The sequence below is a fragment of the Phyllostomus discolor genome, chromosome 6 (genome assembly GCF_004126475.2).
Source record: "Phyllostomus discolor isolate MPI-MPIP mPhyDis1 chromosome 6, mPhyDis1.pri.v3, whole genome shotgun sequence".
In the NCBI taxonomy this organism is placed as follows: domain Eukaryota; kingdom Metazoa; phylum Chordata; class Mammalia; order Chiroptera; family Phyllostomidae; genus Phyllostomus; species Phyllostomus discolor.
Window position 1 is genome coordinate 161328281 of NC_040908.2, and position 27904 is coordinate 161356184.

Genomic DNA, 27904 nt, shown 5'->3' on the forward strand with positions numbered 1-27904 from the left:
ACTCTTACCTGACCCTGTGTGGAGAGCCCATTAGATAGCCTAAAAAGTAAGTTCGGATGATATTATCCTTCATGAAGGGTATGAGGAGATAGGTGCCCTCGCACACTGCGGGCAGGAGCATCCACTGGTAGGCACTTTAGCAAAATTGACAATGTCTATATAAATTTGAAAGTACCCATATGCTATAAGCAGCAATACAACTTCTCTGTTTCTACCATAAACAGTGCATATTAGCATGAAGAAGGATGTACACACATGCATATTGCAACACTGTTTGGAATTAACCAGCAAAACTTGAAACTAAGTCATTTCCATCAATGCCCGTCAACGGAGGAAGAAGTACATTAAGTTCTCGTGTATCTGTTCTGTAAGACAATTAAAAAGACTGAGACAGGTTGATACATATAGCATGGAAAGAGCTCCAAAAAACAATGTTAACTTTAAAAAAAAGCAAGGTATAAAATGAACATTCAATACAATACCATTTATGTAAATATACACAGAGCCACGTAAAGCACTATTTTTGATTGTCACATATGTGAATATTTACATGCAAAAAAATGTCAATTTATATACCAACATAAATAGTTGTTACCCCTCAGGGCATCCAGGATGAAATTGAAGTTGAGGGTTATGGTCAAAAGAAAACTTTTCTTATGTGTAATTTTTTAATTTATCAAGAAACCTGTGCTAATGTTAAAGAGTTAAAATACATTTTTTTAAATCACTGGGCACAGTGCCTGGCATATAAAAAGCATTCAGTGTTTATTCTCTTCCTTGGCATAAAATCTCTAAATTATCTGTCAAGTGAATTGGGATTTGTTTTTATTCATTGATTAAACAAATACTAATTAAGCACATAATTTGTCCCAGTCACATCCTATGTTTTGGGGAAACAATAGGAGACAGTTTAGACAAGGATGTTAGCAACTTAGGATGGAGACAGATAACTGTGCTGTGGAGACACAGTGCAGCGATTCTCACCCCAGTGGTCAGAGCACGAACCAAATGGCAGCACGAACTGAAAACAGGACTGAGGCAGAATGGTTACAGCCAAAGTAGACGTGACCTCGGGATGGCTACCATGATTCACCAGGATTTGTATGCACACTGAAGAAGCAGAACTTCAGAAATGTTCGTCCTTTCCTCAAGAACCATCTTGCAAAATAGAATTAGACAATTTAGAAGTCAACTCAATTCGGCTACAGACTCTTGCAACTTGGTTGTCCTATTTCAGATCATGACTTGGTTAGCCTATCTCAGATCATGCCCTTTCTCAGACCATGGGCCCTTCTGAAACAATGCATGAAGATGACAGCAAGGACGTCAGAACCGTGAGGCAAGCTGAGCTCTGATTCCAGGGATACAGGAGACAGAATCCAAGTCTAGCATTTGAGGTAGAAAAGAATTGGGGATGGGGTGAGGACAACAAGTGGGTCAAATATCCACATAAGGCCAAGAGTGAGAACTGACCTAGAAAGCAGATATGGAATCAAAGTTTCTAGGGGAAGCATCTGATTCTTGGCTGTTCCTTAAACCAGGTAGTCCCACCCAGTCACTAGGAGGTTCAGGCATGAAAATTAACCTTATGACACTCTATTCTCTAGGTCTTCTCACTGTGACTTTGCATCATTGTTATCAGCTGAGTTTGGCTCCTATTTCTGGCCCCAGGAGACATTATGATTCCAAATGCGTGATCCTTGGCTCTTCTCAGACATGGTTTCCAGGTACCTTATCACTCTCCTGGCTCTGAGTAATCATCCCTGAACCCAGCTCAGTTAGGCTTCTCAAGTTTTAATCCAGAGTCAGCCTTCCTGGTCAGCCACAGCCCTTGAATAAGTGTGAATCCATGGCAAGAAAAACAAAAGTTGTCCCAAATCGTGAATGGATTGACACAAGCAGTGTAATATTGTAAAAAACTCTCAATTGAATGCTTGTGGTCCTAAGGCCATGCCCCAGTTAGTTCTAAGGCATGGTCTCCTGAACCCACCGTCTGGTGCCATACAGCTAAGGAACATTATGAAAAACATTTATTTTCTGCTGCAGATGACCCAAATTAAAACCCTATTGATCCATAACAAGTAAAGGGAAGAAAACAAACAGCTGTTGAACCTAATTTATACAGGAGACATGTAGGTTGGGGGTCTTATTCGTAGCTTCTTTAATTTATTATTCAGAGTCTGTGAATCACTTATTATTGTATTATGCCTATTTACATATAGCAAAACTTAAGACTTTTTAGCTCAAGGAACTAAAAAACACATAAAAGACATCTGCTTCTTCCTCTCCTTGAGTTTTTTCAATGCATCTTTGATTTCCTTGTTTCGCAAACTATATATGATAGGGTTCAGCATGGGAATCACGGCTCCATAGAGCATGAACACCACCTTATCTTGGTCCTGTGAGTATCCAGCACTAGAATGAAGGTATGAGAAGAGACCAGAGCCATAAAAGAGAATCACTGTGGTCAGATGAGAGGCACAGGTGTTGAAAGCCTTCCTCCGCCCTTGGGTTGAATGGATCTTCATAATAGCAGTAATGATGTAGCCATAAGAAACCAGAACAACAAGAGCTGATGTCCCACCAACTGCACACACAACAAGAAAGTTTACTACCTGGCTGAGGAAGGTACTAGAACAAGACAAGACCAGCAGGGGTGGCAGGTCACAGAAAAAGTGGTTAATGACTCGTGGCCCACAGAAATGGAGCTGGAATATGGAAGTGGCTTGGACCAATCCCGTGAGAAATCCACCAGCGTACGCTGTTATGGCCATCCTCACACAGAGGGTGGGTGACATGATGGCAGTGTAGAGCAGAGGGTTGGAGATGGCGGCATACCGGTCGTATGCCATGGCTGCCAGGAGACAGCACTCAGTGCCTCCCATCCCAATGAAGAAGAAAAACTGAACAGCACAACCCGCAAAGGAGATGGCCTTCTGGTCTTTGAAGAAGTCACAGAGCATCTTAGGAGCGACAGAGGAGGTGTATGAAATATCGACAAAGGACAAGTTACCAAGGAAGAAATACATGGGGGAGTGGAGTTGCGACTCCATCCTGATCAGGACAATGAGACCCAGGTTCCAAGCCAGTGTCATGAAATAGATCCCCAGGAACAACACAAAGAGGAAAATCTGCAGCTCTGGACTCTCTGAAAATCCCAAGAGGATGAAATTGGTCACCATGCTGATATTCCTTCCCATGTCCTCTTTCTGCTGCCTTCAGAGTCCCGAAGAGGGATTCCTGTGGCCATGAAGATCCAGGTGAGGAAACCATTTCATTGTGTCATGGAATCATAAACTCCCCAAGTCAGAAGAGACTGGAAGGTAAACATCCTACCTCTATCTGACGCAGAATTCCCCTCTACCACATTCATTGGGTCTTTCAGAGGGTTCATAATCACCCTTGTCTTGATGCATTTTTTTTATGGAAAAGTGACATGTCCCAGAATAGCCTGACATTTTTGCATTATCTGGGTCATCACCTTCACTGTCAATGTCACCACTTTACCAAAGAAAGTTATTAATAGAACCTGGACTACATGCCCCCTTTTTTTCAGTTGCTCCAAGTATTGCAGTTGACTTACTGAGCCACTTGGATTTATCCTAAATACTCTGTTGTTGTTGTTTTTTAAGAAAAATAAATACATCAAGAATTTAAATGCCCAGTGAGGCAAATCTGTTTTTCTTATCATCATAGTTTGTCCTGTATGGAATCAAGGTGTTCTTTCTTTTTAAAGCAGTAGAGTGAAGCACTTAGAGGTGTGAGAAACTGACTAAAATTCCCCTTAAAGATTACAGAAAGGAGTAAAAAAAATTCAAGACTGTGAAATGCTAATGCTCATTTTGCACAAATACTATCAACTTATCAAACACATTGCACCATGTGCTTTTGGAGCTAAATGCAGATGATGGAGAAAGTAATAAAACATTCTATTTAGCTCAATATATCCCTCATAATGCATCAGGCAGACAGAAAACAAACAAATCACAGCACAGTGGGATGGGGCTCCCTGGATCCAGGACATAGCAGGTGGAGGCTTCCGAGGGGAGGAGGAGTCCAACAATGAGTAAGGGGTTACCAGGATGAAAATTTGGTGTGCAAAGGAGTTGGGAGGTGGTTGGTTCCAAGAGTTTCACATTAAAGATGTAAAAAGCTCGAGAGAGCATAGTGTTTGAGGAACCTTAAACACATCAGGGTGGTGGGAGCACAGGAGTATTAAGAAAAGATAACAGAAGTCTGGTTTTGAGAGGCAGTGGGAGGTGGACAGATTGTGAAAGAGCTCCAAAAGCAAATATGGCAAGGGTGTTTGTTTAACTGTTTTGTATGTATGTAATTGCATATACTGTGTATATAATTGTGTATAATCTCCATGTAATTGCATATGCTGCATATTTAATTGCATATATCTGTGTGCACATTTATATTTAATTTTAACCTTCTCTCCACTTTTAGACCTTAGTCCCCCTTTACCCTGCCCTGTTCTTTTAATAATACCACCTTCCACCATTGCATATAATTAATTGGTTTGTTGATTATCGATTGCCTGTCTCCCTGCACTAGAATGCAAGTAAGCTTAATGAAGATCAGAATTCATAGGAATTTTTGTCTCCTTTGTTTATTAAAGTATCCCAAGCACCTCACCCAGTGTCTGGCACATACTAGGTGCTCAATGAATATTTATTGGGTGACTATTATGTTAGAGAGCTTGACATTTCTCCTATGGACAAGAAAAGCTTTATTTCTGTTTGTTTTTTACATTTTACTTGCATCTTTGTAAACAGAGAACTAGGTGTCAAAGATGGGTTTAACAATCTAACAGAGGGCAAAGTAGAAGTGGAGAAGCTGTGTAAAAGATCGATGGGGATGCAAGAGACTGACAAGGAAGATTAGAAAGTTGCTTCAAAAGCCAGGAAGAAAGCCTTCGATGGTTTGAATCAAGGCAGGTCGATTGAGAAACAAATGCTCTCTTGAGATGCGACAGCACCAGCATTCTGAAGAGAAACTACACACAGCCAGACAATTACCTTCTGCCCCACCCTTTATTTTTCACATTTATAGCTATCATTGGACGTGTATCTTAGGAAGATTTATCACAATCCTTTTCTCTTTTGACCCCAAGAGTCTATCATATCTAGTCTATTACATTTTAAGAATATGGTAAAAGCTGACTACCATTTATTTCATATGATTATTTTGTGTGATTTTTTCCATTTGTAAATAGCAGAACATTTTTTAAAACAATTTTTTTGCAGAATTTTTAAATATAAAGTCAAGTCCAGCCCCTTCTGGTTAAAATCAAGCAGTAGGGAAAGGTAATGCAGGTTATTTTGACCTAAATTATCTGGAGATAAATATAATGTATGCCATATACTCTGTATTTCTATATATAGAGAAATAGAATATATGGAAGTTATACATATAGAAACAGAGTATATGAATATGATATATGTGTGTGTTAGTTTGCATGGTCTGAGAAACACCACCGCATGCTTTTACAGCATTTTTGAGTTTGTGCAGCATTTTCACATCCATTATCTTATTTGTGGTCGTCCACAGCAGGGCTTTGATGTCAGGCAGAGCCAGTCTCTAATCTGTACACCAGCACTCACTGGCTGTGGGGCCTGGGTCAAGCTGGCACATCCCTCTTAAATCTCCCTCCACTGCAAAAACAGAGGCAATACCAGGACTATCTCATAGATGGTGGGAATTAAGTAACTTACATTGAGTTTTGTAGAAAAAAAATTTATTACTTAACAAGTAATTGGCACTGCAAGGACTTGAATCCAGGTTTCTTCACTCCTAATCCAAGGTCTGCTCTTTACTGCACTGGCTGCCTAAACCCAGGTGCATGTACTTGTATGTCATAATAATGGCTACAGTGATGAAATGTCCCTTCCTTATGCCATTCCCAATATTTATAAAACATGTTGGCTTATTTCATAACATTTACCACACTTCATATTTACTTTTGTTTGCCAACTTGTTCTGTCTGTATTCTTGACCGTAAAGTCTGGGAGGGCATTATAACCTCAGTGCCTTGCACAGGCCCTGGCACATAGTAGACATTACATGATATTTTCTGAATAAGTTCAGTTTACAACAATTCCAAAAGATATGCATTTCAGACCAGAAGCTCACTGAGGTTATGACAACCCAAAGAGTTATTAAGTGACTAAGCCAAAATTTAAATAACTCTCAACTCTTTGATTCCAGAGCCTGTTCTCTCTCTTGAATGCTATAAAAGAGAAAGAGTGTGGCCATGGGGCTGGGAAGTCGAGGAGACCATGTTATAGGTGTGACTGCAGGTATGACCCTTTCCCCGTACCAAATGGACTGGACAAGACTGGAAGCTGAATGCTTAAAATCATTGTGAAACAATGAAATAAAATAAAACTAAAACTATTGTAAAGAGTCTTCTTTTCCTTAACCCGGACAGGCACATTTAAATTTTAACAAAGCTATACACCAAGATAAAAAGGGATGAAGTTCTAATGTGGTAACTCTCAAACGAATGGCATATTTGAAGTACAGAGGATAATTGCAGTTCAGATGACTTTGTAGGGTAAGATGAAGAAAATCTAGAAAGACTAGTCGGTAGGAAAAAAATGTGGTTTCTGCTTGCATCCATTCTTTCTCATCTGTTACAGTGCTAAGCATATTATAGGTGCCCAGTGACTATCTGTTGACTGGTTAAGTATAGGGTTGTAAAATATTTACAATATAGACACTGTAGGTTTGCCCTAACCCCAAGACCACTGAACTGGTCCTATTTTAAATATGGCATGGATGTCCATAAAATTCTGGGAATATACCTAAAATAATAGGATACCAGAGGTAAAAGCCAGTTAATGTAGACTTTCTCCACTATTGACAATAAAACTAAAGCCAAAAGAGAGAGAGAGTGAATGTCTGTACAGTTGGTTGAGACAAGAGGTGAAACCAGGACCTGCATCTCATTCTCCAGGAGTAGCTCCTTCTGCTTTACTTTATTCTAAAACCTGGGGTCTCCGTGGTAACTAGATAGGATCTAAGGAAACTGGATGATTTTTTAAAAATTGCAGACACACTCACACATGCAGATATTTATAAGTCTAGAATAGCATAAAAAGCAAAAGCCTGGAAGCTAAAAGAGAAAATGCTGATTTAATTCCTGTCCCTCCTACTTTTTTGCTATATGACCTTGGGAAAAATTATTTGCCCTTCTGAATCTTAATCTTCAAATCTCCTGCCAATACAATAAATTAGCTTAGGTACGTGCTTTTTAGTCCATGTTCCTTCCTTCTTTCTTTCCATTTGTAAATGGAAGAACATTTTTAAAAACGAAATCTTTTGCAGAATTCCAGATTATAAGGTCAAGTCCAGCTCCCCTGGTTAAAAACAAGCAGTCAGAAGACAGGATGTTGGCACCTTGCCTGCTCCACCTTCCCCTCCTTCAGGGGTCTTTCTCACTCACCCATTCTATGATTCTAATGTTCACCAGCAACCGCTCCTGAGGAAGGGCAAAGGGCAAACTCACCTACAAGTCTTTAAACTCTGGGTTTCAGTCAGATGTCTACTACTAAGAGCTTGGAGCAAAATCCTTCTCTTCTGGCACCTGGAGCCCTGGTCTTGGCCAAAAAGATAAATAAATTTTAAATGCAGTGACTTTAAATTGGCCACCAAGGGAAGGGCATGATGGGGCTTTAAAGGAAGGCCACTTCTCTCCTAGGTACCATAGGGAGCTATACCATAGGTATAGGTTGTGGGGTATGACATGTCCCAGGGAGCATCAACTGGCAGTTTGGCTTGATGCCTGGGTTGGGCGGTAAAGAGGATGCCAGCTTTGGTTGGGTGGAGTTGAGTTCCATTGGCCCTACTTCCACTATATTCTTAGTTCTTGATCTGGTTCCAATAAGATATCCCTAGAGGCAGTGAAAGCCAAGAGTGGCTTTTGGCCTCAAAATATGTAATCATTTCATCAACAGCAATTACCTTTGTAAAGCACTGGATATTTTACAGAATCTCTTCAATGCAAGAATATCTTTTGGGTGACTTCAGGAGTTGGAACTATGACTAAATGGATGAAAGAAGGAAGGAGAAGGGAGGGAGGGAGGAGGGAGAAAGAGACTGTAGGAGAACAATAGAATAGTCTAAAAGTAGAAAGACTATTCTGGAAAAGAATAAGTTCTCTATCACTGGAGTAAGTAAGTAGAAGATAGTACACTCGACAGTGATGATCTCACTTATATGTGGAACCTATAAAACAAAACAAAACAAAAAACCTCAAACTCATAGAAACAGAATAGATTGGTTGTTGCCAGAGGCAGGGGTGGAGGGTGGGGGAAATAGATAAAGTGGATCACAAGGTACAAACTTGCAGTTATAAGGTAAATAAATCCTGGGATATAATGTGCATGATGGTAACCATAGTTAATGATAATGTATTATATATTTGAAAGTGGCAAAGAAAATACACCTTAAAAATTCTCATCACAGGAAAAAATTGTAATTGTGTGAGATGATGGATTAACTAAAACTACTGTGGTGTTCATTTCACAATACATACATATATCAGATCATTATGTTGTGTACCTTAAACTAATACAATGTTACATGTCATCTATAGCTCAACAAAACTGGAAAAATAAAAGAAACAGACTAGGGTAGGGGGAGAGTAATGGGGGGAGGATTGGAGACAACTGTAATTGAACAACAATAAAAAGCACAGGTAATGTAGTCAATAGAAATAAAAGATGAACACAGATGATTTAAAAAAGAAAAAAGACTATCAAAAAGAGAATGTGAATTAGTTGACTTTATAGGTTCCTTAAAATTCTAAGATTCTATGATTCTGTGAAATAAAGACAAAGAGAACAGACAGATGGGTGCAACATTTTTGGTAGTGTGGGTGGGGCCTTCATATACTTTATTTCATAATATTCTCAGAGTAGTTCCCAAAAGAGAGCTTTCTTAAACACACTTTCAGGTGAGAAAATGGAATTTTGAAGAGGTGTCTATCAGAAAGATTGTGGCAAGAACAGAGTTTGTCTTCAGGCCCTCCAGAATCCAAAGTCCATGCTCAGCCCTCTACACCCCACTGCCACCCACCCACAAGGACGTGACAAGTGGGTGGCAATGGGGGAAGGAGGAAAACCACTTGACAGATCTCACTTTTCCAAAGATCAATGTGCAGGGTATCTTAAAAAAAAAATAATTCTTTGCTGTTTGACTAGGGCCAGATTTCCCTCATGTACATGTTTGTTTATGATTTATCAATATCCAACTTGGAAAGACTTGAGCTCTATTTGTGTGTCTTAGGGAGAGGCATTCAAGGAACAGAGGGAAGTGGGCATTGTGCAAACCCACAGGACACTGTGGCTTCTTTCAAGGGTTTGAGAAAGATGGCAGCCACACCCTGTTGATGTTGGCAGCCTTTCAACTTGCATCCAGATGGGAAAAATATGCAGTTTCCCTTCTCCACTCCCAAACCCCACCCGCTTCTGTCCTACCAGGGCCATAGCCTCTTTCCCCAGATTCCCGGCTCTTGGCCTTATGCCAACATTCTTGGGTCCCTCCAAGGTTTGAAATAGAAGAAAGGATCACTATGGCCAGTGAAGTAGTTTATATGTAATTAACCTGAGCTAGATCATAAATAATAATAATAAAAACAAAATAAACCTCTTGTTTCTTACTCCTTCCTGCAGGGGGAAGAATGTAAGGAGAGGATGCTGCCAGACTGTGATGTTTTTTAAATTCCTCCCCCTCTCTCTCCCCAACTCCGTTCCTTCCTTCTCCCCAAGGCAAAATTTCAGAAAAGACTCTCTTTTCCTTTCGTATTTGCAGAATATAAACATCATCAGGAGAATCAATGAGGTCTCCTGACGTCTCCACCCCAACTCCTTTTTATCAGGCAGTTTTAACATAATTGTTCATGATCTTCCAAAATCTTCTAACAGGTTTTTTTTTTTCCTTCAGACTCCCTTTGGTACAACTCTTCCTCCTTTACATGTAGATGGACCTCCCTAAAACACAGATCCAGTCATGTCGTTCCTGTCTTGAGAATATCCATTAGTTTGTCATGGCTCATTAATAGCCTGATGGCATCCAAATTCCTTATCCTGATCCTCAAAGCACCACCCAGTGATGCTTATAAACATGGCATGGAACTCAAAAAGAACAAAAACAAAAAAAATGAACAAAAGGACATTGGATGTGGCAAGAAGGAAGGAAAGTGAAATCTTCCCAGCAAAGTTTCAATAGTGCATCCCAGATGGGGTATCTGGAGTGGTGTTCAGGGGGAAACTGGAGAGAGTGAGATGCCAGTTTAGCAGTGAAAAAAAAGAAGGAAGTGGAAAAGTAGGTACAGCATCTGGAGATGTCAGGTGAAAGAATTCTCAAGGTTTGGAGCCTGAAAGAAAGGCCACAGAGAGACATGGTCTGAAGCAGAGGTTCTCAGTCAAGGCTGCCCACCAGAGCCCAACCAGTCATTGGCAGAACCAGAGTTTCAGCCTGTGCCTCTAATCTCCAGGGACAGAGGAAGGCTGTGTGAAAACACAGATGCCAGCAGTAATGGGAAAAACAAGGAACCCAGAATCAGGAAAGGAGGGGCTTCAAATGGGAGGGGGTGGTGGAGAGGGCAAAATTATAGGACTTCATACTTTTGCTTAAAGTTAGTCTTCTCTGTCTTTGCAAAGGGTTGTTTTTAGCTTATTGAAAATGACATAGAAGCGTATTTATTTTCCTGGATCCAATGTAAATGAAGAAAGTGTTCTCTGAAATTTGTTCTCAGTCTTAGAATAGATTTATATACCAGCATGAAAAAAAAAAAACCCTAGAAAATAGTTGCCCAATCACACGTGTTGGGCAGATGTGGCCCTCCACACACAGTGTCTGTTGTCTATTTTTTACAGAGATTCTGGTCCTTCGGTCCTGTTCGGGGTGATGGGAAGGTAGAACCTCTTCTAGGAAGCCTCACTGCTGTCCTGCTAAGAGAACTCTCTCAAAGCCTTTCACACAGAAGCCTTTCTGAGACCAGGAACACTGACAAGCATGGAGCCAACGGGAATCACGCATCTAATTAACTCTTATGCGTTGCAACACGGAGCTGTCCCTTAAAACAGACCTGAAAATGATCCAGAGCTGATGTGACTTGGAAAATGTACAACCACCGTGAACTTGCTTGATCTTAAATGTAGCGTTTTGTCAGCAGGGCTCAATTCCAAGGCAAAGAGGCAGCTGTGGTTGGAGGCAGGAAGTGAGGTTGATAAATGTTCATTGGAGAGGGCTATCCAGCTGGATGCCAGATGGTGGGAAAGGCCTTGTGTATGAGAAGCCAGATGAACTGGGGACACATCATTCCATGTGGACGTTGATAGTGTAGGGAAGGAAGAGACGAAGAAAGGAGAAGACAGCCATGGGTTGTCAAGTATCCGTTTATTTTACTGAATCATTAATTCATCTTGAAAATCTAAAATTAGTCTTGAAATTCTCTCTGTCAAATATGGCAGCTAGAAAGATGAGGGGCAGGGGAGCCAACAGGTTCTGTCCATGCGATGCCCATGTGATGTCTTTGATTAAGGTCTCAAGATATCATTTTCTCAAGCTGATCACCAGTGGGTTTGGGAAATCAGCTTCAAGACCAGATTTCAAGCTCAATAATACAGGAACTAATTCTGGGTAGACTTATCACTTCACTCCTCTCTGTGCTTCTCAAGTCAACATTTATTTGGCCCTGTTTATTTAAGGGCAACAAGAAAGATAAATCAGATGGTTTAAAAGTTAATGCCCCTCCAAATTCCCTAGCTTCACACTGTCTCAACCTCTGTACTCCCACTGACTTCAAATCCTGTGCCACCCCACTCACATGATTTGGCAGCCCCATCTCAGACCTCACCATAATGGGAAAGTGCTTAATTTTAAAATCTCAAACTCTAAAATTTACCTTTACCAAAACTTCCTGTTTTTCTACGGCACAACTCAGTAAATCTATGCTTGGTAACTTCTTGCTCCTTGGGCCCACCCAAGTTCATGAGTCCATCACTCTGGTTCTAGGTGGTTCCTACCCTCACCCCTCTTTTCTGGTATATAATTCCCAGACTTGGGTTGCTGATGGGATCAGCTATTTAAATGTGGTCTCCAGTCCAGCAGAGTCATGTACTGCTGCATAAAATCTTTCCTGAGCTTCATGTTGATTCCCTGTTATACTCCTCACAGCCACCCCAAGATAACCTTTCTATTTTTCAAAAATTCACTGTTGTTCAGTTAGAGTTGTCCTGCATTTTTCCCCCATTGCTCTCCCCTGCCCCATCCCCTACACTCTCACAGTTAATCTCCTCCCCCCCATCATCAGTGCCAATGAGTCCTCTACTCACGTTCCTTTGATTTCCCCTTCCCCTTCTTTCCCCTATTATCCACCCCCCGCCCCCGTCCCCTCAGGTCACTGTCAGTTTGTTTTTTATTTCCAAGTCTTTGGTTTTATTTTGCTCATTTGTTTGTTTGATTACATAACCTTTCTTGACACCCTCAACTGGATATGATTTCTCTCTCTTCCAAACTCTCATAGCTTCCAGAAATGACTCAGATAATAGTTATTCATCTCCTTGTATTATTTCTCTTTGATGTCTTTTTAGGGTTTTCATTTCTTATCCATCTCCGTGTCCTAGTGCCTGGCATCAAATAGAGGCTCAGTGGCCATTTCCTGAACCAAATAGGACAACTCTTCTACAAAGGAACTTAAAACAAATAGCTTCATCAGGATATTAACTGTAAAAGTTCATAAGTAGTTTTATAGAGAAGCAAATTAAAATGTGCAATGAGAATATTAGTTTCCTGTTGCTGCATAATGAATCAGTACAAATATAGCAGCATGAAACAACAAACAGTTCTCTAGGTCAGAGGTCTGAACACATGTAACTGTGTTCTCTGATTACTGTCTTCCTCCTGAACAGGGTAAGGAAGGATATTGGGGTCATCAATCTCCACCTCCCTCTTCAAGCAAAATGTGGCCTTTTTTTTTTTTTGCAACTTATAAGGTAGGGAGGGAGGAGACTATAATGTTCCTTTTGTAGATGAGAAGTGATAGGTTGAAATTACTTGGAAAGAACTTGTTGCTCACTTCAAAGAGGGATTTTCTCACAATCAGAATTTTTTAATCTTTCTCCAAAGATAAAAGGGACTGAAAAAAGTTGTGAACCCTCTAGATGAAGAGATGTGTTGAAGAAAAGTATTCTTATTGCCTGGGCACAAAGGAGAGCAGGATGCATTCAGTCTCTCTCAGATATTTGTGCCAAAATATTTGAAGCATTAATCACAGCTGAAGTGGCAATTGTGGGAAAAGGACTATCCTGCATAGACCACTGTGGGAGAGGTGTTAACAGTCCTTCCCCTTGAGTGATCCAGGTGCACTTGCATGCCTTGTCCCTCATCTGATGCTCATTTGCTAGGTCACCTTAGCAAGTGTGAGCTGTGGTCCTATTTCTTCATCTATAAGATGAGGGGCTCGTAGTCAAGCTGCCATGAAGACCCATGTTTGTGAATATAAACTGAAGAGTTACACATGCTAAATTCATTATCATCACTATCACCAGCCACATCCATCTACTGCACGTCTGTCTGTGTTAACTTCTCAATTACTCTAGTCTTGTGATGGCTCCCTCTACTGGTTAATAAAGGACTATCAGGATTTCACATTTTGGTGTTTCATCATTAAAAAAATACACATATATGAGATGTTGTTCCATTTTATTTGCCACTTAATATTAATTGGTTAATTTTGTCATCTTTGTAGCCATGTGATATATTCCTGACAATCCATATATAACTCTAATCAGTACAAGTCAAGTCATATTTCAAAAGCATAAAGAGAAATGGCTGTTTCAAGGAAATCTGTGGTAAACCTCTTCATTTCTAATTCTGACCAAAGGGGCTGCTGTCCTCTCCTTTTCTTTAATTCTGCATTTGGCTCAGTCTTGTTCCAAGAACACTTATTTGTCCAATAAATGTCGTGTTGATGAATGATCTATCTGGACCATGTCATGGCACTACAGGTGGGGCAATTGCAATACTCCTGGCAGTAAGACCTGGAAACAGCCCAAGTGCCCATCAGTAGCTGAGTAGGTTAAAAAGCTGTGGTATATTTACACAATGGAATGCTAGGCAAGTGTAAAAAGGAACTATTATCCCTTGTGATGGCATGAATGAAACTGGAAACTATTGTGCTAAATGAAATAAGCCAGTCAGAGAAAGACCAATACCATATGATTTCACTTATATGTGTAATCTAATGAACAAAATAAACTGACAAACAAAATAGGACCAGAGGCGTGGATATATGGAACAGAGAGATCTCAGATGGGAGGGGAGAGGGCAGGACTGGAAAAGATTAGCCAAGGAACAAGTAGGCATATGACACGGCCCCTGACAACAATATGCTGAAGGCCAGTGGGGTGAGGGGACTGGGTGGAGGGGGAAGCTCAGGGAGGCAGTGGGGACATCTGTAATAGTGTCAACAATTTTTTAAAAAAGAGTCCTGGCCTACTGGTCAGTTCTAGCAGAACCTGAGATCCAAGACTGTGCAGGGCTATGAAAAAGTCAAAGAACAATAATTAAGAAGCTTGCCAGTTTCCTGACAGCCTTGGCCAGTACTCATATCTCTGGCTCTTGAAATAGTATGTGTTAGGTAGGGATGGAATATTGAGGGGGAGGGACACAGCACCACTACTAGCTGCAACAATACTTGTGAATTTCTTGGCCTATTGATGTATTGGATCACAAATGATGAAGAATGGACATGTTGAGCTTCCAGATACTTCTTGTGCATTTTTCTTATCCCTGTGCTAGTTGTAGGTTTCTAGAAGAAAAGTATAGAACTGTAATTCCACAATTAGAAGAGTCATGGATCAATGTTTTAGTTGATACTTTTCCTACCCGGGACATCTGGAGTAAATTCCAAAATTAGTAACATCAAGAGAAGATTCTCTTCTTCCATCTGTTTAGGGCATCTTTGATTTCCTTGTTCCTCAGGCTGTAGATCAATGGGTTTAGCATGGGGATTACAGTAGTGTATAAGAGTGATGCCAACTTGTTTTGGCTCCGGGAATCACCAGAATTAGGATACATATAAACAAAGATACCTGAGCCAAAGAAGAGGGTCACTGCAGTCAGGTGAGAAGCACAGGTGTTGAAGGCCTTGGACCTGCCTTCAGCTGAAGTGATCTTCAGAATGGTGGCAACAATATAACCGTAGGATATCATAATAACCAGGACAGATGTGAGCCCAAAGATCACTGTGAGCACAGAAATCAGGACCTGGAAAAAAAAAGGGTCAGAGCAGGATAGGATTAGCAGTTGGGGTAGGTCACAGAAGAAATGGTTGATGATGTTTGGCCCACAGAAATGCAGCTGAAGTAAGGCACACAGTTGGATAGATGAGCCAAAGAATCCAGTTATGCAAGATCCTGCCACCATCTGCACACAGAGTGTGGGGGACATAATGGCTGTGTAGAGCAGAGGATTGCAAATGGCAACATAGCGATCATAAGCCATGGCTGCCAGGAGACAGCATTCAGTCAGACCCAGGCTAGAGAAGAAGAAGTATTGCATGGTGCACCCCACAAAGGAGATGAATGTATGGGTCTTGAAGAAGTCTGAGAGCATCCTGGGGGCAACAGTAGAAATATAGCAGATGTCCAGCAAGGACAGGTTACTCAGGAAAAAGTACATAGGTGTGTGCAGATGGGGGTCCATCTTGATGAGCGTGATGAGGCCCACATTCCAGGACACTGTTAAAAGGTAGATCCCTAGGAATGTTGAAAAGAGGACAACGGTGAGCTTTGGAAATTCAGAGAATCCCAAGAGAATGAACCTCGTGATCATGGTACTGTTCCTTCTCCCAGTCATTGCATTGATGACTCTAGGATCTGTAAGGAGAGAAGAGAATGAATCTCTTTAAGTCAGTTGTTAATTCAGTTTCTATTGAAATAAATCACCTTCTACCCACACTGAACACAGAATCAAGAAAAATATTGCGTCATTTTAGATGAACTAACCTTGGTTAACTTTGCTCCTAAATAACTATAATGGTTTTGTGCATCCATTTTCCCACATATAAAAGAGGATAATTATACTTTTCATTATTAACCCATTGGGCTCTTAAAGTACAAAAGAAAGTATATTAACATTTAGAACACCATTCTCAAAAAAATGCTTTAGAAGTTTTAGGATGTTATCAGTGGAGCTATAACTCCTGTGTATAGCTCAGTGACTGAGGCCTTATAGCTACTTTTGAATTGTGGCTCTGCTCTCTGTGAGCTTTTTGACTCTAAACAGGTTGTCTAAGATCTTTCTGCCTGTTACTTTATCTTTAAAATAGGGATGATGATAATAATATAGAACCTATTTTATAGGGTTCTCTTGAGGTTAAATTAGTTCTATTATGTACAGTGCCTGCCATGCATATAGTATTATATGAAGTAGTGTCACTAGGAGATATCTTTCTAATCCAATTGTGAGGTACTTTGTTGGTGTGTGAAAAACTTTTAAAGTTTAAATATTAAAGAGTTGAGCCCTGGCTGGCGTAGCTCAATGGATTGAGCGCGGGCTGCGAACCAAAGCATCGCAGGTTCGATTCCCAGTCAGGACACATGCCTGGGTTGCAGGCCACAGCCCCCAGCAACCACACATTGATGTTTCTGTCTTTCTCTCTCTCTTTCTCCCTCCCTTCCCTCTCTAAAAATAAATAAATAAAATCTTTTTTAAAAATTTAAAAAATGAAAACACAGTTAAGACTATTTATCAGACCATTAGCTTTCAAAATTGTTTCCATACAAAAAAAAGAGTTGGTTATACAGATAACATTCTCAGATTACAGTGTGATTAAGTTATACATCAATAACAAATAGGTAATTTAAAAACATCATAATTGGAAATGATTTACAATATGTATTTCTAAAGTATTCACAGGTCAGATAATAAATTATAACAGAAATTATAAAATATTTAACTTAAATATAGTGGAGCATACTATTTATCAAATTTTATGGATTTTTAAATTGAAATGTAATTGACATATAAACATTGTATAAGTTCAAGATATACAATGTGTTGATTTGATACATTTATATACTGCAATATGATTTTCATTGTAGGTTTAGCTAACACTTCTATCACACTATATAATTATCATTTATTTATTTCTGAGAACACTTAACAAATCTTGTAGATTTAACTAAAAATTTATATAGAGAGATAATAGTTGTCTTAAATGCATATAAAAGATAAAAAAGCAACTGATCTGATTGTAATTCATAGACAGTTAGGAAAGAACAGATAGTTTTTAAATTATGTATAACTTCAAAATTATACAAGAAAATCAAAGTTGATTCTTGATATATCTGATGACACTAAGCCAAAACAACAAAAAAAATTAAAACAATGGAAAAGGAGATATAGCTCTAGATCCTGGATATGTTATAAAGGTAATAAGAGGATACTCTAAACAATTTTGTGTCAATAAATTTTTTAATTTAAATAAAATGTACAAATTTCTAGGAAAATGTAAATTGCCAAAACTGACTAATATAAAAATAGAAAATCTGGATATTCTATAAACACTAAAAAAATTAAATCAGTAATAAAAATCTTCCTGTGCAGAAAACTATAGGCCCAAAATATTTTATCAACAATAATGAGAATTTAAGGAAAACAATAATTTTAATATACATAAAATTTTCAGGGTATGGAAATTTGGAATGATTTCCAACTGTTTTTATGGGACTATGACTTAATACCAAAAAGGGAATAATAAAGGAATATTATAACCATACTCACTTATGAACTTAATAGTTAGAAACATCTTAAACATCTTAAATGTTTAACTATTCTAGCTATTTTGGCAAACTGAACCTGAGAGTATATAAAAATAATTCAACATTATAAATAAGTTGGGTTTATTCCAGAAAAGCAAGGTTGGTTTAATACTAGAAAATCAGTTAATGTAATTTGTCAAAATAAGAAATTAAAGAAGGAAGCAATATAATCACCTAAATAGATAAAAGTAAAAAATTCATTTATGATTTCTTTAAAAATAGCAAAAAAGTCAAATATTTTAGCTTTGTGACAAATATGTTACAACTAATATCATTTAATTACATCTTTAATGGTAAAATATTAAAAGCATTATCCTAAGGGTCAAAACAAAGAAAACGTTTCTTTATTTTTAAACTAGCTTTGGGTCAAAAAAAAAAACAAGAAAAAAACTTACCATCATGGATTTTATTATTCTCTTCCTTAAAGAGTCTAGTTAGTACATCAAAAAAAATTTTTTAAAAGACAAGAGTCGTTGGTGAAGATCAAGAAAAGGGAACCTTTGTAAACTGTTGGTGGGGATGTAAAATGGTGCAGCCGCTGTGGAAAATAATATGAAAGTTCCTCAGAAAAACTAAAAGTACAGCTACCATAGGATCCAGCAATTCTGCTTCTGAATTCATATCCAAAAAAAAAATTGAAAACAGGGTTTCAAAGAGACACTTTTGCACTCCCGTGTTCATTGCAGCATTGTTCACAATAACCACAATTTAGAAGCAACTTAAACATCCGTCAACAGATGAGTGGAGAAAGAAAATGTGGTGTATACATACAATGGTTTATTATTCAGTCATAGAAATAAAGGAAATTCTGACATTTGGGACAACATTGATGAACCTGGAGAATATTAGACTAAGTGAAATAAATCGGTCATAGCAGAACAAAGAGCATATGACTCCACACACATGAGGCATCTAAAGTAGCTGAACACGTGGAAACAGAGGGCAGAATGGTGGGTGCCAGGGATGGAGAGTGCAGAGCAATGAGGAGCTGTTGTTCAATGAGTATATAGTTCCAGTTATGCAAGATAGATGAGTTCCAGAGACCTGCTCTACAACATTGTGCCTATAGTTAACAGTACTGTGTTGTACACTTGAAAATGTATCAAGAGGATACATCTCATATTAAGTGTTCTTACTGCAATAAAAAAATTTTATTTTAAAAATTAAAAAAAGATTCAGATACAAGAATCTCACTGTCTTCTCTTAAGCAGCCATTCATGAGATTTTCAAAACTAAAACAATGCTCCCTTTTCATGAAATATTTTTGTTTTGGAAAATATAGTCATTGACTTGGTGTAGTTATCTTACTGAAATGTTTCCTTATGTTAATGCATAATCAGTGAAGTAAATAAACAGCAGAGAACCTGTAAGTGATAATTGGCCAGCGTCTACCAAGATTGTTTGCTGATGAGAGTTACGCATAAGCATTAACAAACATACACATGGCTATCTTACTATCACATAGCCATGCCCAGAATGGCTATACCCTGAATGTAACTGAATAATTTATGAGTACTCACATAGGAAATGGCAATTTCTAGAATTCTGTGGAGAGAGAAAAAATGAAAGATAGACAAAGCAGCGGTGTGAGCCCCCTACATTTTGTCTATTATCCTGCATCTGTTCAAGTTACCCAAATTCATCCAAATGAACTCTTCAATGTCTTGCATCTCTATACTGTTGTAATATGGGGGCAGAGGATGGAATTCCCTGCATGTTTCTCTCTAGTCTCTCTGCAACTCACTCATCCCAACCTGAAAATTATCCCTCTAAAACAGAGCTTCTTAACCATGGCTGGACATTAGAATCATCTAGAGCACTTAAAAAAAAAAAACCCATGGATAAGGCTGCATCTCAAACCAATTACATCAGCATCTCTGGGGCTGGGAGCCAGGCTTTAGAATATTTGGTAAAAGTGCACAAGTGTAGTCACACTTCAGTTTGCATAAGAATCACCCTAAGGGCTTATTAATACACAGGTTGCTGGGCCCTGCTTCCAAGAGTTTCTGATATAATAGGTCTGGAGTTGGAATCTAAATTTGCATTTCTAACAAGTTCTCAGGTGATGCTGATGTTGCTGGTCCCAACAGTGCACCTGGAGAACCATTGCTTTATAGAATAAATGAGTTAAGTGAGATTTCATTACTAGAGTATAAACAACTGTTTTGGAAAGTCAACAGAATGGTTGGATGTAGCTCACATATTCTAGAGGAGGAACACACTCTTGTGGTATTGAAGGAATACCACAGTCTTTGATAGAATTTAAGATTAAGATAATGCTTCTCACTCATAATGTTATAATTTATTTCTATTAGCTCTTTAAACTATGTAGAACCGTGATGGATTTTCTTCATGTTAGAAAGAAATCACACTGGTAGGGCTAAATGAGAATTTCAAAAGATTGTTTCATTCATTGAAACAGCATCATCTCATTTGAGGGGAGGAGGAGTGTGTGTGTTTAAAAAGTCTTCTATATTAGAACGAGAAGCAGAATTTGAGTTTCTCTAAGCTAATAGTTTGTGTTAAAGTGGGGAAAAATAGTCAGTGCGTCTTGGGCATCACTATTTGTCCTTATGATTCCTGCTGAACCAGCCTCAGGGGCCATGGGATCCAGAAATCCTGAAACAATAAAAATGTTGGGAACTAAAGATGTTGCTTTCAGTAAAGTTGATTTACTGTAGGCCTATCATGTAGAAAATGTGTTGTTGTGATTTGTATAGTTTATAGTGACATATTAGAAACTATTGCCCAATGTAAACTTCTTAAACTAGCAACGGAAAGGATGTCTTCTTATATTTAATAGTTATTTTCTCCTTATTACTCCTTGAAATTAGGAAGGAAGGAAGGAAGGAGAGAAGAGAGGAGAATAGAAGAAGGAAGAAGGAAAGAAGTCCATACTTAAAATTCAAAGGACAAAATAACCCACTTACAAAGACAGGGCATGCAGAACAACAATGAGGAACATTTAGTTCGTTGAGTCTTAAAGTTTGTCATATTTCAGGATTCTGTAGAGGATGGGCTAGTTCACTTGCATGTTGTACCATTTAACTTCTAACTATACCCTTAAATGAATTTAGTCAAATACAAGGAGCTACAACATGTGAATTAATTGTTGAATTTTACTGAAATCCTCAGGCAATATGACATGAGGTATGACATGATTTTATCATTAAAAGGTTTGCATCTGACATGCTTTATTTTTTAATTTAATTGTTTATTCTACTACAGTTGTCCCAATTTTTTCCCTTTTGCCCCCCTCCTCCCAGCCCACCCTTGTCACCCACAGTCAATCGCCTCTCTCTTGTCCATGTCCAGGAGTCATTCATACATGCTCCTCCCCTTCCTTCCATCATTCGGCCTTCCCTCCTCCCCTCCTCCAGCTATCAGTCTGTTCGATGTTTCCATGTTTCTGGCTCTATTTTTCTTATTGGTTTATTTTGTTCACCAAATACCAGTTATAAGTGAGGTCATATGGTATTTGTGCATCTGACAGGCTTTAAACATCAAATAGACAACTACAGCTTTCAGGGTTCAGTATCATAACAGCTACCCTTTTGTTTATCTGTTTTAATAATAGTAATAAATATTTATTGAGCACTTACTGTCTACTCATTTTTTCTAAAACAATTAATCCATTTAATCCTCACAACAACCCAATGATAATACAACGTACATAAAGTTATGGAATTTTCCCGGGCTTCCAATGCTACTGAGTGACCTACTTGGGAACCCAATCGGGTAGACTGGCTCCAGAGCTGGGCATTTAACAATTACTCTATCTTGCAAATTCACATTAAAAGCTTTTGTCTCTTTCATCTTTATTTTCCTAGTCATTAGTGTTGTACTATTTAATTAAATTTTTATATTTTTTAAAGCTTGAAGATTATTTTTAAAGAATAAATAAGAAAAAATAGGAGTAGGTCAGGGCAAAGAGTGGCTCAGAATCAATTGTAAGTCATGTATGCCACCCTTTTCATCAAGTATTACAATGAGTAATATTCCACAGGTCTGCAATGATGGCAGTTAAGGACAAGTTCTAAAATTTCAAAAAGCTATTAAAATTGTATATTTATGCAAAATGAGACTATCAAATTGCTTTGGAGTAAAATTACATCAACTCCCTCTGGCTACTCTATTTCAGACTAAGCAAAAGTTTCAACTATTTCTAATGAACATAAATGGGAAAGTAAATGAATTACTGAGAAGCAAAGCATTTTGGCTCCACCATTTACCAGCTTTATGATTTTTGGCAAATCATTTCATCTCTATGTGCCCCATTTCTTCATTTGTAAGGGAAGAATGATCATAACTCCATAGGATTTTTGTGAATACCTATTTAAATATGGTATGTAGAGTATGTAGAGTATGTAATAGAGTGTTAGTCACATAGTAAGTCATCAAAATGAGAATTGTTATATTAATAATGAACACTAATGATTGTATCATAAAGGTATTTCACTAACTAAAGGTCTTTTACAAGGGAAAAATGGATTATTTGGTGGTAAAAACTTGTGATTCCTTGGCCCAATTGGTGAGCTGTCAGCAAATCTCAATGCCCTCCAATCCTCATTCCACCTACTTGCTAATGCCTGAAATTCCATCTTAGATGGTTTTGTTGTTGTTCCAATACTTTAGCTTCTGTTAAAATTCAAATAATCTTATTGGGATAGGGGAGAGGGAATATGGTTATTGTGAGAAAATAAAATAGTCATTGAATCTGAATGTGTGCCTCTGGGTTAAGGGCATAGGAAAACAGGGTTGTAAGAAGAAGGAAGAAAGACAAATTGAAGAAAGAAAGCTATTTCTATTTTACCCACCCAGGTATTCTTCTAGATATTCTGACAGGTATGTATTGTAGAAATCTGGGAGGTGCTGCCCCACGGCTGCCTGTTGCTGGATCTGAATCTTGACCGCACTCTAGATGTGCAGATGTGCATGTAGTTTTTCCAGGAATTAGAGGATACAGACATCATATAAGCATTCAGGATGAAGACATTTACTTCCCCTAGGCTCTGTGTCTTTGGCCATGCCTTCTGCTACCCATTGCTACAAGAGAAGTATTTCCAACTGAAAATTCTCTTAATTGTTTCCTTAGGGTCTCTTGTGCAGAGAGATGAGACAATTAACAGAAAGCACTGTTTTCAGTTAATTACCCTCTAGAGTGATGGATGGAAAAAACAAATGGAGAAATACTCCCAGACAATTCCATTTTTTCACACTCTCATGTGCCCTCCATGACCCACTTGAATCAAGTTTCAACTTTCCTTTATAGACTTTTCAGAATCATAACATCTGGGAGGGACTCTCACCACAGGGTCATCATATCATTTATTCTCTAAACTGGGCAACTTTGGTCATGAGAAGGAGAGTTATTAACAACCATGTCAGGGCAATACACAGAATTGTCCCAAGCAAACCAGGCTGCATGGTCACCCAAAATTTGAGGTCTTTATCAGAATAGTCATTCACTGTGGCTTTGGTGACTATGTGCTCAGCTCTGGATAGATCTACTTGGGTTGAATTCTGACTTAATTACCTTTGATCCTTTTACTTAATCTCATTGTGCCTTGGTTACTTAGTAAAATGGAGGTGATAGATGCCACAACTACCTAAAAGGGTGATAGTGAACTTAAATGAAATAATACCTGTCCAGTGCTTGGAAGCACTTATTATTACTAATATTATCATTATTATAATTTCTCCATTTTTCTGCTCATATTTTTACAAAACTGGGGTCATATTGATATCTTCTCCCATTGGGATTGAATCTTTGAGGGGTTCCTAGCAGTCTCTTAGTAATGTCTGTATGGTTCTTCTTGGCTTGGAAACATGTGGACTAAACAAGTTATCTGTTTTCCACACACCCAATAGGTGATGATGGAACATGGACAGGATAATGGGAATAAACACAGCTCTTTAGAAAGTAAAAGAAGAGAAGACATATAGCACTCACTGGTCTATAGCAAGACCAAAATCCTACTAGGCAGATACAAGGAATCCCCACACTGGGAGTGTGGACTATTCTGTAATTAAGTACTGTTTCCATTCTCCCTAGTCCATTATCTTATACGACACATACTTCTACATTCTGTGAAGTCCTTACTTAGACATATATCCTCCTCAGCCACATCTGAAGTTCATGAATTCTCCCATATTGCAGCCAGAGCAAACTTCTCTAAGATGTAGTACATTACAACTGTTTAAAAAACAAAGACAAAGAGAGAAAATCTAAAGCAACAAGGGAAAAAAAATTCTCCCATACAAGAGAATCCACATAAGGCTGTCTGTGTATTTTGCAGCAGAATCTTGGAGGTCAGGAGAGAGTGCAATGATATCATCAAGGTGATAAAAGAAAAAAAAGCCAACCAAAAATGCCTTACCCAGAAGAGCTGTTCTTCTGAAATGAAAGACAAATAAAAATTTACCCAAACAAGCAAAAGCTGAGAGAATACATCATCACTAGATCTGCCTTATGAGAAATGCTGAAAGGAGTTCTTTGAGCTGAAATAAAAGCACAGTAATTAGCCACATGAAAACAGGTGAGAATATAAACACATTGATAAAAATAAATATATTCACAAAATCAGAATAATGTAATAGTATAATATTATGGTGTATCAACCACTTGAACTAGTATAAAGGTTAAAGGACAAAAATACTCAAAAATTATCTACTATAATTTGATAAGGAATACACAATATAAAAATAGGCATACTGTAATATCAAACCATAAAATGGAGGGAGAGGGAATAAAGGGGTAGAGTTTTGTGTGATTGAAGTTATAAGTATAAAGAGTCTGTTTTAACAGTAAGATGTTTATGTAAGACACATGATATACACAAAACAAAAACCTACAGTATATATGCAACAGATAAGGAGAAGAGAAACAATGTGTAACACTATGGAAAGTCATCAATTAACAAAAGGACAGAAAGAGGAAGGAAAAAGCCAGGGAACTATGAAATAGCCAGTAAACAACAAGATGGCATCAGTAAGTCCTTAAATATCAATAATTACTTTCTTTTGCAATCACTTCCTTCACTTTTTATTTTTTAATTTTCTTAAATATATTTTTTGATTATGCTATTACAGTTGTCCCAATTTATTCCCCTTAGCCCCTGTCCACCCAGGACTCCACGTTCCCTCAGGCAATCCCCAAACCATTGTTCATGGCCATGGCCCATGCATATAAGTTCTTTGGCTACTCCATTTCCCATACCATAATTTACATGCCCATGGCTATTCTGTAACTACCTATTTGTACCTCTCAATCCCCTCACCTCTTCACCCACACCCACAAAACCCCCTTCAATCTGGCAATCTTTTTCTCAAATAAGTCCCTTTAACATTTCATATAATAATGGTTTAGTGATGATGAACTCCTTTAGATTTTTCTTGTCTGAGAAGCTCTCTATCTGCCCTTCCATTCTAAACAATAGCTTTGCTGGGTAGAGCCATCTTGGTTGTAGATCCCTGTGTTTCAAGACTTTGAATATTTCCTGCTGATCCCTTCAAACCTGAAAAATTTATTTTGAGAAATCAGCTGATAGTCTTAGGGGAACTCCCCTGTAGATAACTAACTGCTTTTCTCTTGCTGCTCTTAAGATTCTCTTTTTATCTTTAACCTTTGGCCTTCTAAATATGATGTGTCTTGGAGTGGGCCTCTTTGCATCTATCTTGCATGGGAACCTCTGTGCTTCCTGGACTTGCGTGTCTATTTCCTTCACTAAATCAGGGAAGTTTTCTTTCATTATTTTTCATATAAATTTCCAATTTCTTACTCTTTCCCTTCTCTTTCTGGCACCCCTATTATGCAAACTTTGGAATGTTTGAAGTTGTCCCATAGGCTCCTTATACTATTCTTGCTTTTTTGGATTCTTTTTTCTTCTTGTTGTTCTAATTGGTTGTTTTTTGCTTCCTTATGTTCCAAATCATTGACTTGTTTCTTGGCTTCATCCACTCTACTGTTGTTTCCCTGTAAATTGTTCTTTATTTCAATTAGTGTATCTTTCATTTCTGACTGGATATGTTTATGCTGTTGAGGTCCTCACCAACTTCCTTGAACATCCTTATAGCGAGTGGTTTTGTTTAAGATTTTATTTATTTATTTTTATCAAGAGAGGAAAGGAGGGAGAAAGAGAAGTATCAATGTGTGGTTGCCTCTTGCACACCCCTAACTGGGGACCTGGCCCACAAACCAGGCATATGCCCTGACTGAGAATTGAACTGGCAATCCTTTGTTTCACAGGCTGGCACTAAACCCACTGAGCCACACCAGCCAGGGCATAACCATTGTTTTGAGCCTTGCATCTGATAGATTATTTATCTCCATTTTGCTTAGTTCTTTTTCTGGAGCTTCGGTCTGTTTTTTCATTTGGATCATGTTTTTTGTCTCATTTTGACAGCTTCCCTGTATTTGTTTCTTTATATTAGGTCTAGCTGCTATGACTCCCTGTCTCAATAGCATGGCCTAATGTAGTAAGTGTCCTGTATGGTCCAGTGGCACAGCCTCCCCTATCACCCAAGCTGGATACGCAAGAAGTATCCTTTGTGTGGGCCAAGTACATCCTCCTCTTGTAGTTGAGCCTTGATTGTTGTTGGCAGGTCAATGGGAGGGATTTACCCAGGCCAGTCACCTAGAAGGACTGGCTGTGACCACTGACAACCAACCTCTGCCCTCCATGCAGGATTAGCTGTGTAGGGGCAGAGTGGTGGTGCTTTGACATGGTCTGTAGCTGTCCACTGGGTGCGCAAGCTCTGGGGTTTCCCAGGTGGTGCAGGCCAAAGTCAGCCCCTACCTGTGTTCTTCCCAGGGCCACCCTGCCTGAGCTTTAAAGCAATCTGAGATGGATGCTACTTGTGCTGGGCTTGGAGATTCCCAGGTGAGGCTAAGCTGTGAATTTAGGTTCGCTGGTGCTGGTGCTGGGCCTGGAGCCACTTAGCAAGCCATATAGGAACTGGGGTCTGACTCAGGCCAGCTGTTGCTTGTTTGAGAGGATTTAGGAAGTTGTGATGCATATGCCAAGACCAGCCATTCATAGGGAAAAGTCACTTAACCATTTGGCTGTGCCAGTAAGTTGGGTGGGATGGAGTCTCAGGGGATATCCAGGGTGGGGTAAACACTGTTAGCCAGGTTAATGGAATCTCAGATATGGCACACACCTGCTAGCTCTGTGGTTCTGTGTGGGAAAATTTCAGAAAGGGGACAATGGACTCTGTGCACCTTTCTATCTGAGAGAAAGCTGTTCCCCAGTTCTTGTCTTGATGACAGACATTTCAGTTCCTCCCTGTGTCCACTGGTGCCTGTCAAACCGCTACCCTAGTGCTGGAGTACAATGGGAATACGTCTGAATAAGTCTGTACGTGGATTCTTTAGAAGGAACTGCTTGGGCCTCCAGAAGTTTCTTTCACCAACTCAATCCCTGCCTGTTTTTGTAGACAGGAGTCGTGGGGACCTATCTCCCTGGCACTGGAACCCAGGGCTGGGGGACCTAGTGTGGAGCTGGGACTCCTCTCTCCTAAGATATCCTTCCTGAATTTTTATCCACCACATGTTGGTGTGGGACCAGCCTATTCCATGACTCTGCTCCTCCTACCAGTCTGGATGGATGTGGTCTCTTTAATTCCATAGTTGTCAGGCTTCCATTCAACTCAATTTCTAATGATTCTGGGTGACGGTTGTTCTATATTGTAGTTGTAATTGTGATGTGGTTTTGTGAGAAGGTGAGCTGTGTTCACCTATGCTGCCATCTTGACCAGAAGTTGCACTGAGTTCTCCTTCCTTGTGTTTTAATGTTTATATTTCAATTTCTGTAACTGGAGGGAGGAGAGTGTGATAATGGGACTAATTTCTTCATAGTGAGCGTAGGCCAACATAATATTGTTCTACATTTTTTACCTCAATGTTATTTTATAAAATAATTAACAGTACAGTTTTACAAAACACTATTCATAAAGATCTACAATACAAGGGACACCAATATATATATTATCTCTTTTAAAAATATACTGTCTAAAAATATGCTGTCATTTCACCTTCTAATTCACTTAATTTCCTCCCT

General features: G+C 38.8%; 2 protein-coding genes across 3 annotated transcripts; both read right to left on the reverse strand.

Moving 5' to 3' along the window:
- LOC114499111 (olfactory receptor 5A1-like) lies at nt 1–7650 on the reverse strand. The gene is made up of 2 exons (XM_036029498.1): nt 7517–7650; nt 1–3240 (listed from the first exon to the last, which is right to left on the reverse strand). The coding sequence occupies exon 2, from the start codon at nt 3198–3200 to the stop codon at nt 2244–2246; it is 957 nt and encodes a 318-aa protein (XP_035885391.1). The 5' UTR covers nt 3201–3240; nt 7517–7650; the 3' UTR covers nt 1–2243.
- Nucleotides 7651–13704: 6054 nt separating this feature from the next.
- On the reverse strand, nt 13705–22903 carry LOC114500752 (olfactory receptor 1440-like). 2 transcript variants are annotated; one of them, XM_036029499.1, is made up of 2 exons: nt 22661–22903; nt 13705–15896 (listed from the first exon to the last, which is right to left on the reverse strand). In XM_036029499.1, exon 2 carries the CDS (start codon nt 15874–15876, stop codon nt 14941–14943), a length of 936 nt encoding a protein of 311 aa, XP_035885392.1. In that variant the 5' UTR covers nt 15877–15896; nt 22661–22903; the 3' UTR covers nt 13705–14940. The 2 variants fall into 2 exon arrangements, with proteins under 2 accessions (XP_035885392.1, XP_035885393.1); XM_036029500.1 differs by having other exon boundaries at nt 13705–15776; nt 22661–22902.
- Between the last annotated feature and the right edge of the window lie 5001 nt (nt 22904–27904).

What these genes read in the sequence shown, in the direction of transcription:
- LOC114500752 (XM_036029499.1), bottom strand. Translation starts at nt 15,876, where the DNA reads ATGACTGGGAGAAGGAACAGTACCATGATCACGAGGTTCATTCTCTTG.
- LOC114499111 (XM_036029498.1), bottom strand. Translation starts at nt 3,200, where the DNA reads ATGGGAAGGAATATCAGCATGGTGACCAATTTCATCCTCTTGGGATTT.